This window comes from Toxotes jaculatrix, chromosome 21, assembly GCF_017976425.1.
Source record: "Toxotes jaculatrix isolate fToxJac2 chromosome 21, fToxJac2.pri, whole genome shotgun sequence".
In the NCBI taxonomy this organism is placed as follows: Eukaryota; Metazoa; Chordata; class Actinopteri; family Toxotidae; genus Toxotes; species Toxotes jaculatrix.
Genome location: NC_054414.1, coordinates 888,825 through 905,096, shown reverse-complemented (window position 1 = coordinate 905,096; position 16,272 = coordinate 888,825). Strand labels below are relative to the sequence as shown.

At 43.5% G+C, this 16,272-nt stretch overlaps 2 protein-coding genes across 3 annotated transcripts; one reads left to right on the top strand and one right to left on the bottom strand.

Moving 5' to 3' along the window:
* Positions 1 to 213: 213 nt before the first annotated feature.
* On the top strand, positions 214 to 4,401 carry tfam (transcription factor A, mitochondrial). Its single transcript, XM_041067340.1, has 7 exons — positions 214 to 433; positions 977 to 1,119; positions 1,380 to 1,450; positions 1,618 to 1,767; positions 1,976 to 2,071; positions 3,032 to 3,088; positions 3,177 to 4,401. Exons 1-7 carry the CDS (start codon positions 348 to 350, stop codon positions 3,447 to 3,449), a joined length of 876 nt encoding a protein of 291 aa, XP_040923274.1. The 5' UTR covers positions 214 to 347; the 3' UTR covers positions 3,450 to 4,401.
* A 738-nt stretch (positions 4,402 to 5,139) lies between these two features.
* zgc:171971 (uncharacterized protein LOC569690 homolog) lies at positions 5,140 to 15,844 on the bottom strand. 2 transcript variants are annotated; one of them, XM_041067339.1, is made up of 8 exons: positions 15,006 to 15,844; positions 9,072 to 9,118; positions 8,810 to 8,970; positions 8,533 to 8,669; positions 8,062 to 8,167; positions 7,443 to 7,735; positions 6,879 to 7,028; positions 5,140 to 6,760 (listed from the first exon to the last, which is right to left on the bottom strand). In XM_041067339.1, exons 1-8 carry the CDS (start codon positions 15,201 to 15,203, stop codon positions 6,620 to 6,622), a joined length of 1,233 nt encoding a protein of 410 aa, XP_040923273.1. In that variant the 5' UTR covers positions 15,204 to 15,844; the 3' UTR covers positions 5,140 to 6,619. The 2 variants fall into 2 exon arrangements, with proteins under 2 accessions (XP_040923273.1, XP_040923272.1); XM_041067338.1 differs by having other exon boundaries at positions 5,141 to 6,760; positions 6,879 to 7,031.
* Positions 15,845 to 16,272: the final 428 nt, after the last annotated feature.

Genomic DNA, 16,272 nt, shown 5'->3' with positions numbered 1-16,272 from the left:
GGGGGGGGGGGGTGATTGGTATTTAAAGAAAATGCCAATCAGAGGCGGGTAGAGGCGGGTCTTCTCTCACCTCGGATTGGGCGAAAAAAAACCAACTCAAACCAACAGGACTTTTACCGGAAACGGAACTAGACACTGTCAAGCTGCCTCGACATTTTTCCCACAATTCACCGGGACGGATTGAGGGCGCCTTTTACCGTTGCTGCATGTCAACAAGGAGGAGGGAGCAGGCTCGTATTCAATTAAGACATCTAATGCAAGAATTTAATAATACGCTGACTTTGCGGGACAATACGCCTGTCTTTCATTACTCAAGTTAACGGCGTTTTACGTTAATTAACAACGACATGGCTCCGTTCAGCTTATTAACAGCAAGTGTTAGCCTGTTGGCTAAGTCCTTCAGTGTCTTGTCCTGCACAAGCACACTGGCAAGGTAACTATCTTAAAGTTGTTCCCTGTATCAGCTAGCTTTAGCTAGCTCACTAGGCATTCCGCACACTAAAAGTTTGCACGTATTTTTATTTTTAGAAACAAGAAACATTTATGGAAAATAAAAAGATATTACTGCATGACCCTAAGTCAGGTGTTGAATAACCAGTTACTCATGGCCGCGGCTGGGTATTTGTAATAGAGCATGACTTCAAATCATAACATACAGATGATCCAGTGGGTAGTACTTCATATGAATGTAACCAAAATACATCTCCACAGTGGATTTTAGTGGAAACGGATTGTATGAGCAAGAGGAAAAGAAGCGCTGCTTATGTGTGTGGGATGTATGCCAAATACATTAATTAAAAAAAAAAAAAAAAACGTTTTAAACATTGTGTTATGTTGCCGTTCAGTAGGCACCATTACATTGCCACAATTGTGAATGGACTTTTGTGTGCAGTTCTCTCCATAAGAGAGAATGGATGGTTGGGTGTTCTCTGCTGAATATCATGTTTGTGTGCATGTGTACACATGTGTTGTCTAGGTGTACCAGTGTTGCCCCCACTGCATACGTCAGCCAACTGAAATGTCTGACGACTCAGGCCAGCGGCCCCCCAAAGAGACCTCTGAATGGATACATGAGATTCGTTCAGCAACAAAAGCCAGTCATAACCAGGCAAAACCCAGGTACATGTGCAACACTTGAAACTTGTAGAAAGCACCTTGAGTAATTGATTCATTTACTTGCTGTACCGATATGGAAATAACTGCTTGTAGTTCTTAACAATAAGCAGCGCAAAGGAAGTGTATTACACTCACACGGAAATGTAATTTCACAGCACATGCCTGAGGTAGATCAGTCTGTGAATTTTTTTTTTTTCTGTCCCAAGTCGAGGAGTCAGATCGTGTAATTCTGTTGTTAATTATCTTGTAATTTTTACCTTTAGAAATCAGATCAGTGGATATCATCAGGAAGCTCGCCGAGCAGTGGAGAGAGATGAGCCCAGAACAGAAACAGGTATTTCCGTCACCTTACTTGTTGGACAGTATAAACTATGCAGTATGCTTCTTAATATATCCTACCTTTAATATTGTCCTGTGTATACATTGTACAAACATATGCACAGTATCTTTTTCTTTGTCAGTGTTGCTGTGACCAAATTTTTTTTTCTCTCTCTCCTGTAGCCATTTGAGGAGGCCTCTCTGCGGGCCAGGGAGCAGTTTAAGTTGGACGTGGAGCGCTACCAGGCCCAGCTGACCCCAGCACAGGTCCAGCAACAAGCCCTGGAGAGGAGGCAGAAGCTGGCCAAGAGGAAGGCCATCCGCAAGAAGAGGGTAAGATAGATCGATAGTGCTCTGTCGTCAAGCTATATTTTCATTTCTGTGCTCTTAGCAAAACATCTTGATATTCACATGATCTAGAAGTTTGACTTTTCTGACAGTAGCTTGTCCTGTTGAAGCCTCATCAACACTGTTGAACAGTAACTATGGCTCCTCCCTGTGTGTGTGTGTGTGTGTGTGTTTTTCTGTGTGTGCGATCCAGGAGTTAACCAACCTGGGGAAGCCCAAACGTCCTCGCTCTGCATTCAACATCTTCATGTCGGAGCACTTTGAGGAGGCCAGAGGAACCACCACAACGGTAAGTAACCACAGCACCATGACGTGACATGTAAAGGGACAGCTTGGGTTTTTTTGATGTGAAGTGGCTTGAGGTAATTACTGTAGTAGATGCATGGACAGGTCATTGAGTTTCTCTTGTTGAAACACTTGCTGTTTTCTCCTCACTCAATCACTGTGATGTGATTGAGTGAGGCTGCCAGTTTTCTGAGAGGTTTAATGTCTCTGCCATAAGTATTTTGGCAGAAGAATTCAAAAGTTTTAAGGCAGATGCTTCAACACCTGCCTCGGGGATGACTGCTTATCAACCCCATTGTGTGCATCCTTGTGGCCTTTTACTATATTATTATATTTCATTAAATATTAAATATATTGATATTGGTATTGGTGTATATGTCAGCAGATATGTAACAAGAAATTGCCAAATGTGGTTTGTAGAATTTAGAGTTTCTCCATTACATAGTTTGGCCCCCAGGGGGCACTAACAAGACGGCTTTTAAACTGTAAAGTGTTGCTGTAAACAAATATAAGGAATCCGCATAAACCTTCTTGTTTGTTATGTTTATGTTTAGAAAACATGACAATTGGCCTCAAAAATCTATTATTCATCTGCTAATTTCTGACAGCAGGACTTCACACATGTCAACACAAGGAGCAGAACATGGAGCCATATGTAGAAATGTATGGGCTTAAATTATGCTAGTGATCACATGCCACACACACTCCTCCTCATCAAGAGGTTGAAACGAGTGATTTAAGACACGTTTGTGTAGTAGTTGTGAGAGTTTGGTGGGTCTGACATGGAACTGTTGTGCTCCGCTGTTTGACCAGCAGGGGGTGGAAGTGGTGTTTAACATAGTCCTGCTCCTGGGTCTTGGTCCAGTTGAGGGGTAAAATGACATGTCTGGGTTATGTTATGAGGACTTTCCATGGCTTTGCATAACAGTCACTGATATAATGATATATATATATGTTCACTCAGGGCAAGATGAAGTCACTGTTGGAGGACTGGAGGAATCTGTTCAGCCATCAGAAACAGGTTAGTCCCACCGTCCACACACACACGCCCGTAGCGTGTAGTTAGAAGGCTTTCACGCAAAATGCTCTGTCTTTGTGTCCCATCTCAGGTCTACACACAGCTGGCTGAGGACGACAAAATCCGCTACAAGAACGAGATGAAGTCGTGGGAGGACCATATGGTAGATATTGGACGAGAGGACCTAATCCGAGAGCAGACCATGTCTAACAGGAAAAAAGCTGCAGCGGCCAAGAAAGCAGCAATGAAAGCCAAAGCCAAAAGTAAAGCGAAGAAGGTCACGGCCACAGGGAAGGCAAAACCCAGCAGCAAAACAACGAAAAGCAGCTCAGCAAAAACTGCCAAGACCACCAAGAAGACATAAGGTGTTTGTTTGTGTATCTACTGAGGCTAGAGGAAAAAAAAAAAGTGTTGATGACAACTGAAGGTAGGAGTTGTGATGACCAAGGACTGTGCTCTGCTCGTTTCTTATCTCAAACTTTAAAGTCACAACTGTTACCAGTTGTCATGAATACTTTTTAGGTTGAACAGGACAAACCTTTCTTTCACAGCGTTCAGACAGATTAAGATCATTTCACAGCACCCCTAGTCATGATGCCAAGACACCAAGTGAATCCTGAAATCTAGATTTTTACCTGGTACAGTATGAGCTTAGACTCGTCCACTGTATAGCGACGCAATCCAGACTTTGAGTTTTTTCAGTGAGATGGATTGGAGTTTTTGCCAGACCTAAAAAGTGAGCGACTTGATGAAATGTAATGATTTTAAAGCATAGGTATTTGAGTGAGGCATCGAGGTGAATACAGGAGGCACTGAGAATGTTTTCTGACTGCAGTGTTTGAAGGTTTCCACAGCCCTGAATGCAACCACAGTATACTTGAGGGAACTATAAAGGTTATTGTTGCCGTCCCAAGAACAGCCACACTTTTCTATTTTTGGAGTGTCATACAGAGTGTTAATGTAAAGAATAAATCTGATGTGACTCCATGTTTTTCTTGTCAACAAATCCCTCAAATGACTTCCCTATGGAGAAAATGGAGAATCTTTAAAAGCGTTTAAAGAGTCACTGAGTTATAGTTTCATTTTTGTAAAAGGTTCAGTAAATTTCCTAAAACAGTTTGTAACTGTTTTTTTTTTTTTTTTTTTTTTTTTCAAACAAGGAGGAAGAAATGTGTAATTAACAGTGGAGCTCTGTGACATGACACATGACGACGACTGTAGACTTCTCTGAGCAGAGAAGTCTGACATGTTGCTGGTTATGGGATTTGTTGATTAGAACGTTTGAGAGTAACAGCAGCTTTATCCTTTCCAGTGTGTAAGTGTGTGAGAAAAATTTACAGACAGCACTTACTACCGTACCACAGTTCCCATGATGCAACCTGACTGAAGTTTTTTTTTCTATCATCTCTGTTGTTAGTGTAGCATAAGCTTGTACAGTCGCAACTTTAAACTGTGAAACCCTGCTATTTGTCATTCATGGCAATAAATAACATTATCAACTGACAGTTTTGGTTTTTAAACACACAAAGGTCCCAAATCATGCTTCGTTCCAGCTTTAACTGAGACGCTTTCTGTTCTGCTCCCAGCTGTAAAAAAAACCCTGTCATGGCTGAAAATAAAACCTGCTTTTTTTTTAAATTTTATCACAGCACCTTCATCCAGATGATTATGTTGAGCTGACATGTTGTTTATGCTGACATGAGACATTCAGCCAGCGTCTGTTCATAAACCTGGAATCTGGATTCTTTCTGGTGTTCATGTTAGTGAAGTCACAGACCTGGTACTTATGAAGAACACGCTTACTTGCCTGTATTGACAGTTCCTTTAGCTTGTATTTAGTGCTGCCATACATTCAGACAGAATTAACTGCAGTTTATTGTGTTTGTATTGTGTATTTACTGAATAAACTTTTACAAACACTTTTCTACAAAATGACCTTTTATGGTCCCTAAAGAAAAGTTCCACCTGAAAGCCACATTGTTAAGAGGACTACACTGTAAAAAAAAAAAAAAAAAAAAAAAACATCAAGGGGGGAGGATTCTTCTTATATCAGTATACAGCACATCTCCATCACAGTGAACACATGAGAAATGTCACAATATTAATAATACGACCCATCGACCTCCTGGTTCAGGAGGCAGAGTTGGGCAAGAGTCTGAGCCTCTAATTGCCCCCAATGTATCATCGGTGCTTAGTGGTTGATGACACTAGAAAAGTGCCGTATAAATTCAGTGAGTTTATCATTTTCCTTTAGTTCAGATGGCAGAATCAGGACTTTCAGTTCTACTTGGGTAGACTCATTAGAATCCAGCTTTGCTACAGATATAGATATATAGATAATAAAACTAAATTTAATTTAATAATAATAAAATTTATTTTCATTGCATTTCTCAAAACCATGTAAAAAGGACTTCACATATAAATAAAAACGAAGATTCCGAAATTGAATACAGGCAGAAACCAGTCACTCAGAATCTATGTACAGTTTATAAAACATCTCAGATGATTGATAGTCAGTAAGACAAGAGTTTTAAAAAGTGATTTAAAGCCAGATGTGGGGAGCGTGAGCTCCTCAAAGCACAGCTATGACACCTCAACATGAAAGAGTCAGGATCAGCCGGCAGGTTTGTGTCTGAGGTCTGACACACAGGAGGGAAAACCAGGAGGTGAAGCCATCAACGACCTTAAAGCAGTTTTTTTTACATCCAAACCCACTGAAGGTTTTGTAACTGAAGATTAGATATATATGGGTTCCGTTTATGATCTGTGATGTAAGAACAAGTGTAGATACCTACAATGAACATTTCCACTAGTAAAACATCAGCTGCTGAGAAATGAACTGTATATTATGAATAACTTTGACTTCTAACTAGTCAAAAAGCAGCTGTTAATTTCTACAACTGCTGTTACTTATTAAATGTTAACAGTTAACAGTTTGCCTTGTACTGTTCAAACGGTGAGGGCTTCAACCACTGCAGATCAGCAACATCTGGATTTACAGCTGCTGTTCAGCTGCTCTGTGAGGCTGACCTCAATTCAAATGATCTCAAGGCACATTCCATATAGAGCAGGTCTACACCGTACTCTATAATCTAAAATGATATAGCAAATGATGTTGAGACAAACATGGTAACATATCAAATACATATACAAATGTTACATGATTAATGCAACAAACTACAGACGGTGCCACGTTGCTTCACACAGCCCAGGTGTCACCTGTCCTGAGGAGCAGCCTCAGTCACGTGAGAACAAGCCTGGTTACTGACCTTTGACCTCTTCCATCTGGATACTGTGATGGACCAGGATGTTCTCTCTTGCTGGTGTTCAGTCAGTCTGAAGCTCACCATCATGTGGGCTGTGTTCTGTGCTGGTGTGTGTAGGACTGAAGGTGCATGCTCCTCTCACATCTATACGTGTGTAACCAGTGCTCAGGTAACAGTATGTGACTGAGTCATATAATAAGAAGAACAGGTTTATGTAGTAGCTGCCTTAGAAAGTTCTGTTTCAGAGTTTCAGACCTGCTGAGTGTCATCAGGATCCTTTCTGCTGCTGTGCTGAAGCTTGTCTCAGTAAAGCCTGGAAGTCAGGGGATAAGACCAGCTTGTGGTTGACATTCCCCAACACCATCATGTCTCCAGTCCTCCCATCGGACAGACGCACGGACACCAGTTTCTGCAGAAGGAAGAAGAACAGATGATTTCTTCAGTGACAGTGACAGTGAGTAGCTGTGCTTTTCTAATCACATATTGATTATTAGCAGCGTTGTTGCAGGTTGAAACAGCGATGTGACCTGCAGGAAGGAGAAGGCAGCTCCCTCGGAGACGTCCATGACGATGTCGCCCAGCTTCAGCTCCACCTTTCCTGACTTCCTGATCTGCAGTTTACCCAGAAATCCCTCTGGGAACTGTGACAGCACGGGACAGTCCTCCTTCACCACAGCCTGCTGAGGAGAGCAGGAGATATATACGCAGCCCGTCAGTAAACCTGCTGACTCTGGCACTTCTGGACTGTAAAGGCCAGCAGCTGATGTAGCTGACAGACTGTGATTCAGTGCCAAGCAGCACAAACACATTTCCACCCTGCACTGCATTGGTATGGCAGCAGACACACGTCTCAATGTCTGAGCAAGTGAAAGAACAAAGAACGGTACGAAGAAGAAAAGTCAGGAGACGCTGAACGCCGAAAAGTAAGAACCTGCCATCTGCTTAATATGTGCACAAATACAGACACTTTATGACATTAGGGACAAAAAAAAACTGGACGGACAGATCCTCTGGATACCTTGAATGTGTGAAGTAGTTTGCAACACACCACAGACCATGCTGCAGTTTTAGATTTCCTTCTGCTAACTCACTTGTGATTGAAGACACGCAGGCCTCCTGTCTTCAGACTTGACTTCCTTCTTTGCAGGTTTCTCCGTCGTGGATCCACCAGCGGGGTCCACCACCGTCTGTCCAGACGCTCTGCCTGGCATACAGTCAGGTAGCTGCATGAAGAAGAGCTCCTCTCTGCCAGACAGGCTGAGGTCCTGCAGCAGGTCTACTAGAGATGGGTGCCCTGGTTTGGGCAGCTCTGTCCCAGCGCTGTGACTCACTTTACCCCGAGCTCCACATACTGGGGGTCTGGACAAAGGAGGGTTCTCTGGACCTGCCGATAACCACAAACACTTCAACCTGAAGAATGGACTGAAGCTGAATACTTACTGATGAGCGCACAAACATTGTGTTTCTGCAACGTGTATGTTCATCAAATGTTGTATATTTCAGGTTCCTCCAGGTCAGTTTGAGAAATCAGGGACAGGGATTTGTTCCACAGCATCACATCAGGCTCACACCAAATTAAAATGTCTATTTCTGAATGCCTGGACTGTAATGAGCTCCTTGTTTACAGGGATTCTAATGACACACTAGCGCTCAGTCAGCAGCAGCAGCAGCAGCAGTAGTAGGAGCAGTCAGAGGTGGTGGTTTTCTCACATGTTGTGGTCGACAGCGTTTCACTCTTGAAGCTGCTGGACTGACACAGAGGCAGCTGGATGGGCTTGAGCTTGGCATCGTTCCTCAGGTCTGGGTCGTCAATGAACTGCAGGTGCAACACATAATAGGAGTTATGAGCTGAATAGTTATTAGTGATGAGGGCAATTATTAGCAATAACAATACTATTTAAACTGATGCTGTAACTAGTTAGTGCTGTACAGAATCAAGACTTGGTTGTAGATCCTGAAGATCCTAACCTCTCATCCAAGAGGTTTCTTCAGTTCTGACTGACTGGTGGGGAATCACAGGTATTTAACCTGTGTGGGGTCGTTACCATGGCCACTGATGTCACTTGGTTTGACAGTGTTTGAATCACTGAAGAAGCTTCAAACATCTGCAACCAAGTCCAGCAGCCCTCATACGGGTACCAGACCTATCCTTTATCCTCATCCTACCAGGAAGTAACTCACGTCATCCCTCTGTAGTTTCTTGAGTATCTCATCTTCCTCCTCATCCTCCTCCTCCTCTGAATGCCTCCTCTCTTTCTTCACCAGTTTACACACAGGAGAGGGGGTGGAGTCACGGAGGTCTGCAGCGCCACGCCAACCTGAACGCGCGGGGGGGGGGGGTGGGAGGTTGATTGAGAGGACACAGATGATGCATCAGAAACTGAACCTCTGCTTTTCATATCTAAATTCCACTGAAAAAAAAAAAAAAAAAAATTAAAGTAAAAGAGATGACATGCACCTGTTTTGCATACAACGCCAGCGGGACCCTGTTCAAAGATGGAGTGAGACTGGATGGTCTGAGGCCTCTCTCTCCTCTTCCCTCTGTTTTCCCTCGCTCCTTTCCTCTCATCCCTCTCTCTTCTCTCCTTTTTTGGAGCCACGCTTATCTTTTCCTTCAACCTGGGGAAAATTCAGACACAGCGTTCACAGACATTTAAACGTGACACGACACATCACTGTGAAACAGGAGACTTGGAATCATCTCGTTGATGTTCACTCACTCATTTTTGCTCTTCCTCACAGCGTGGACATTCGGCTCAAAGGTCTTCTTCAGAAAAAAAGAGAACATGAGGAGGAACATGAAGCGTTAATACGGAGCACATCTTTACTGGGATTCAAATCTGCCACAAATACATTACAATATTAGCCCAGGCCTTTGTTCATCTTGAATTATATGTTTTGACTCCCGTTCTGTGCAGGCCTGAGCTACAATACCTTGAACTACAACAAGGCGCACACATTGTTCCTCTGATACAGAGGCAGACGTGATGTTGTCCTTCTCGCTCAAGGAAACCAGCTATGTGTGCATGTTTAGACTTTATGACTATCAGCTGGAGAGGAGGTGGGCCTCCTGTGTGTATAAAGAAGGCACAGAAATTTTTCTCCTTTGAGTATTACAAAGATACCTTTTTAACCCATGGTTGATGTATGCTCCTTCTTGCGAGAATAAAACACTGCAAACTTTGATCGTCTCCAGGTCCTGGCTGATTTGGTTAGACTTTTCTAACATAACTTGGGCCTTCGAGACGGATCTCAATATCTCCCTCTTTTCTCCGGATTTACAAGGAGCAGTTTTTGGACATAGGGAGGCCGGGGCCAGCTGGAGAGCAGAGGGGTGATGAGATTCAGGGAAAATTGAGCAGGACCGGGACAACTCAGGTGCAGTATAGATTTAAGTCTGGGACTTAAGGGGGAAAAAGCTTATAGAGAAGCTTAAAAGAGTCTGTAGGAAGACTACCACGTGCGTTAGAAATAAGAAAAGAGCTGAGAATAAGTCAGGGACTTACAGAGAAAAAGAGATTTACTGAGGACCTCTAGAGAAATAAAGTTTTGAATGCTGACGAGCATTCCGATAAAATAAGAACAATAAAATAATAAAAACAATAAAAAATAAAAATTAAATAAATGGGGCAAAGTCACAGTGTTTGTGAAAAAGGGGAATTAGAAGGTGATGCTAAATATATGCAACAATGTAATGACCGTAATGTAAAACATCTTAAAAAGTGGAGAACAAAATATGGGTTTATGGGGAGACTACATGTTGAAGCATGTAAAAAACTTGTTGAGGACATAGAGAGAAAGTGTAGAGAAAGTAAGGGAAAGTTGACAAAGGAAGGATACGAGGCAGCAAAAGAGTGGTTGGAGGAAGCTGAAAGGAGACAGGGAATGAGAAGGGAAAGAGAGAGAAGAATAAGAGAAGCTCAATCTTCAGCACCTAACGCGTGTCTTAATGTTAATTTTATCGAGGATGACATTGACCTCGTAGTGAGGAGACGACAGAGACCAGCTCCCCCGCCCTATTCAGATCCTCCACTCCAGCCGCCCCATCAGTTGCCAAAACCAGACCCAGAACTCCAGCCTCTCCCATCGGCCTCCACTGCCGGGCCATCCTCTGACACCACCCCGCCTTCAGCCGCATCAACTCAGGACACGGACATGAACCTCCAGAGGGGCCTGTACAGCGATGAAAACCCGCTGCCCATTGGAGAATCTTCACATGCAAGGTCAGGTAGGACCTATGATGATCTTCACTTTGTTGAAAATTTCCCTATGGTACAAGTACCAAATCCTAGAGCTGGTGAACAGGGTCAGGAACATGTAATGTATCTATACCGACCCTGGACTGCTTCCGATGTGGCCAAAGCCACAGAGGGTGTACCACACCCCAAAAATAACCCCAAAATTTTTGGGAGAAATTCTAGATTTTTGTTTGACAGTTATAGACTGAATGGTGTGGAATTTGAAAACTGCATGAGACGCATATTGACAGTGGACTGGTGCCAGGTATCTGAAGGGTGGAATGCTCTGGATGCTGATAACCAACCACTGCAGTATGATGATGTAAATCTGAAAGCACGTGTAGAGGTTCTGATAAACAAGGTTCTGAGACATTTTGAACAAAGACGGGATTGGACGAAAATCACTGAATGTACTCAGGGTCCAGAAGAGAGTGTGGATCAATACTTTGCACGTCTGAAATCTGTTTTTGATGCTAACAGCGGGATAGAAATCCCAGATTCATACAATGATGATGATGGACCCTATGCACAACACTTAAAATATGCATACCTGAATGGCCTTAAGCCCCAAATTAGTAGCTTTGTTAGAAATCAGATCAATTTCAATGTATGCAAACTCGCTCAGACAAAAAATTATGCTCAACGTGCCGAAAGGCATTTTAAGAGTAAGAAGGAGAAGAAGGATTCTAAACAAATAAGTGTGTATCTCCTGACTGACACCGAACGCTTTGGTGTTTATTACCGAGGGGATCAACGCAGACCAGACCAGAACCGGTGGGGTGGCCGTGGTGGTGGCAGAGGTGGAGGCAGAGGCAGAGGCAGGGGAGGGAGAGAAGGAGGACGATGGGACGACGGAGCCTGCTTCATGTGTGGAAGGCGAGGTCATTGGGCACGTGACTGCGGATGGAAGAATGGCAGGGCTGGCGGTGCAGGAGGAGGATCTGGAGCGGAGCTGTGGTGCCCCTGAGCAAGGCACCGATCCACCCCAGCTCCCTGGGCGCCTCACTAGGCAGCCCCCTGCCCCAGCGTTTCTAGTGTGTAGAGAATAATTTCCACAGGAGGGATCAATAAAGTAAAAAAAAAAAAAAAAAAAAAAAAGGAAAAAAATGGAATGGTTAAATCTAAACTTAAGAAAGTTATGACTGAGACAGGCAACACTTGGATTTATTGCTTACCATTAGTCATGATGAATATGCATGTGACAACTAACTCTACAGGATTTACACGTTCTGAGATATTATACGGCAGACCTTTCATATTATGTTGAAAAGGAAAGAAATGATGTCTGCTGCTCTGTCACCCACACAGAAAGCGAGTGACCAACCTATTCATCAAGGTGATTAAGAGGAAAAACCTGGAGTGACCCCAGGTGGGAAGGCCCATACCAAGTGTTGCCATCTACACCCACTGCAGTAAAGATAGCTGAAAGAACCTCCTGGATCCATCTCACACACTGTAAAAGGGTAAAAGAGCTGCCTGGGCCGGAGCGTGCGGACACTGCGTCTTAAACAGGAAACCTACTTCTCTGTGGTAGAGCCGCTACAAAGGGGGGTGAATCCAATAGGGGCACCCGTCTCAACCCGGTGAAGACACACATCTCACTACCCAGAGGAATTAGAGGCGGTACTGTATTGGGAGGAGTGTACTGCAGCGCTGTCCAGGAGCTCAGGTAAAATGCCTCTGCACAGACCCACAAGCAAACATATGGATACAGGGGTTTACACTATGGGAACAGACACTCAGATAAAGCCATCTATCAATCCTGTTACACCTGAGACACCAATTGCCTTACCTACACCACCTGCCAATGTAAATGTAAATGTAACTGACTTAAAAGACACCCTTGCCATTGAGACTGGCTTCTCTGATAATAATGTATGGATTGACTGGATTTATTATTCCGTAAAAACAACTTCATGTTTTCTAGCTGTATAATTTGTGCTGTGTTTCCAGACCTACTCCTGGCACGACCCCAGTCAGACTGAATCCTGATAATGACCCGGAAGGCTTCGCCTGTCTGTTGCAACTGTTCCTCTCTCCCACACCACCCACTGATGTTAATTGTGTCACGCTACATTACATGTTACCACCAGCGCCTGCTCGCCGACATCCACCACATTTCACACCTTACAGAGCAAATTACACTTGTGTTCTTAGACACATGCACAACGGCCTTGTGGTGTAACTCCACCTACGATATCACAGGAAAGGGCACGGGGTTTGACCCCACCTGGTTTAACAACCAGACCACGGCCAGGGGCGGATGTGTGGTGGTATTGGGGCGGAAGACGCCTGCTGTCCATATTCCCAAACACCTGGACTGGTACTTGTGCACCTGTACATAGATGCTAGTGGTGCCGAAGGTGTGAGTACAAGGCCAGAAATCAAATAGCAGCAGGTCTTGAGTCTGTATTTTTCTGGTGGGTAATGGTTAATAAGAATGTTGACTGGATTAATTACATTTACTACGACCAACAGCAATTCATTAATTACACTAGGGACGGGATGAGAGGACTCAGTGAGCAATTGGACAGGACAAGCCTGATGGTTTTTAGATAATCCATTTACAGGACTCCTGGAGAAATGATTTGGTTGGTTGGAAGAATGTGGCACTGTCAATTTTCACATCACTTTGTCTTACAACATCTTTATTAGTTCCCTGTGGTTGTTGTCTCATTCCATGCTTACGAGGCCTGTGGCTAAGACTGATGGACACTGCACTAACAAAGAATCAGCTTTTGTTTATGCAGGTACCTGAGCTGGAGGAAGCCGACAGCTTCACAGCAGAAGAGCGAACATCACTGCCTGATTATGACGACACTGACCCCCGTGCTGATGTTAGGGTATTATATATGACCTAGCACTGTTTTTAGACACTGGACAGTAATGCCACAATGAGTCACATGTCGAAAATGGTGGCAAGTGATATGTTGATGAAAATGATGGTCCTTTCAGGCAGATAAAGACAGTTTCACTCTAGCATTTATTTTATATAATCATATGGTAATGGCAATTTTCTCTGTTTTGATTTGCTACATATACTTGTTTAGCTGTACTATGTCTATTATTACTATGATTATTTTTCCACATTGATTTGTTATACTTTGTATAGACTTGAAAAAATAATGAGCATACTCTCCTGTTTAACCCATCTATGGATATACTCTGCCAGATATTAGTCCAGGCCTTTATTCATCTTGAATTATATGTTTTGACTCCCGTTCTGTGCAGGCCTGAGCTACAGCACCTTGAACTACAACAAGGCGCACACATTGTTCCTCTGATACAGAGGCAGACGTGATGTTGTCCTTCTCGCTCAAGGAAACCAACTATGTGTGCATGTTTAGACTTTATGACTATCAGCTGGAGGGGGGGGGGTCCTTTGAGTATTACAAGGATACCTTTTTGACCCATGGTTGATGTATGCTCCTTCTTGTGAGAATAAAACACTGCAAACTTTGATCGTCTCCGGGTCTTGGCTGATTTGGTTAGACTTTTCCAACACCCTGACCTCTGACCTCCCTCAGAAAGAAGGAAATATGTGCTTTCATTATGTAAACAGTGTCAGAATATCTTTTTAATACATTAAGAAGGGACAAATCTGGTCTTTTATGGTCTTATTCGCCTTCAACTAAGGAGCCTTTAGGTTTAAGTATGGACACACATGAACATCATTTTGTGTGCTACCCTCACCTGGCCTACTGGTTCCTGTCTATATAGAGAGCCGCCTCATCTGGATCACTCCTGGTCTGAACAAACCTGGCTGGCCTTATGGTGGAGGTCTCATCCTGCAAACCCTGTACTGTGTACATGATGATTTAGATCATGATTAAAGCAGTGTGAAGTTAGGCAGCTTAACTATAACATGCCTGACACACAGACATACTAAACACATCTTTTATTAGGAATGGTTAAATAATTATCCATGGACAAGGACACATAATCTTTGTCACTGGCTCCCAGCACATTACAAGACAAATGCTGCCATCTGCTGGTTCTCTGCTGGAACAGACTGAGCCTGTAATAGGAAGTCTTGGGTGTTTTACTTGATAGCAATTTCAGTTTTGAGCAGCATAATACATGGCCTCTCTCCCAGCCACATCTACGACCTCTTACTACCATATGAGCCAGTATGCAGTTTGAGATCCTCAGACAGGGGTCTTTCATCTGTCCCACAGTCTCAGGAAAAAATATAAGACATCTATCACAGCTCAGTTTTTGTTAAATGCCCAATATCAACATATGAGAGCGTTACATGTTTAATTTATTCAGTTATAATGTGATCTAAAGTGTTAGACACGTTTACAGTATTGGGTTCCTTTCTTTTCATTCATACTTCTGTAATCACCTCTAGTCATTCATTCATTTTCTACCGCTTAATCCTTATTATATTCTTCCCCTCCTGTCATTCATTACCTTTGGTTTTTTGAAGGTTCCCCCCAGAGTCAAGTCCCTGGTCCTGAGGGACGTCAGTCTCCCAGGGGGAGTCGGGGAGGACAGACTCCTGACCGTGCCTGAGAGTCCTCTTCCCGTGGTGACACTCAGCCCGGCGCCGCTGCAGCTGGAGGAGCCGGAGGAACAGGGGACACTTCCGGCATCCCCCGAGTCAGTCATTGTGTGGTACCCTGGTCCTCCTTTTAATGCTTTACCTTGCTAGCACCCGTGGGAGAGGCGTTTCCCATAACAAAACACTTTACAGTTAGTCAGGGACCCACTCTGGGCTTTTATTCTGAAAGTAACGGCGTCCCAAATCCGGTTTCTCTGAGCTGAGTGAGTTAATGTTATTCTTTTTTTCTGTCGGCGTCCAACAAAATCATTCTGACGACAGTTAAGTCACAGTGAAAGCCACGGTGAGCACACAGTCTTAGCCCAGCTCAGGTCCACACACACTGCGCAGCTTATTACCCTCCATTTTGTTCGCACTCGCAATACCAAACCAGACGGCGCCAGAATGTTAAGCTGCGCACTAATGAAGACAAAGATATGTCCGTCAACCGATAGTTCGAGTACGTCTCGCTGCATTACATAGTTTCCCTCCTGACACTTCGTCTTTGACACATCTTCTCGGTCATGCTCCAGCGGGATTTCTGGGTCGGTGAGGGTAGAAAACGCACAGCGCTGAGTAGAAACGCAGAAACACATTCAACCTGTGTTATTATTCCAGCACTTCCGTTTTGCCGCCTGATTTATTTTGGTCAGTTTAAATCTAATCTAATTTCCTCCTGTAACGCGCTGCTGCCGCTGCTGGTGTTGCTGTTGTTAAAACGGTGTTTTCCAGGTGGAGCCACAAGAGGGCGCCGTTTGTCTGGTGTGAGAGAGTGTGTTAGAAAGTGGGCGAAGAAATCCTCAGAGCTTTTACTCCAGTAGACATTGATGGAATTAAGTATACCCACCTCAAGTTCATTTAATTAAGTAAACTTAAGTAAAGTCCAAGTATATTCCTCAAGTATACCTTATGTATTAAGTATACTAATATAACTGTACCAGGAGTATACTTGTAAGTGTACTATTTAAATACTTGGGCCACTTTCAAGGTTATAAAAGTAGAGCTTGGTGATCAGATTGATTGATCAGCCTCTTCCTATGTGATTACTGATGATGTGTATAAATAGGAATAAAAAAAGGAATGTGTCTGAAAACAAAACTTTATGGGCAACAGTGTATCTAAAAAAGACATACTGAG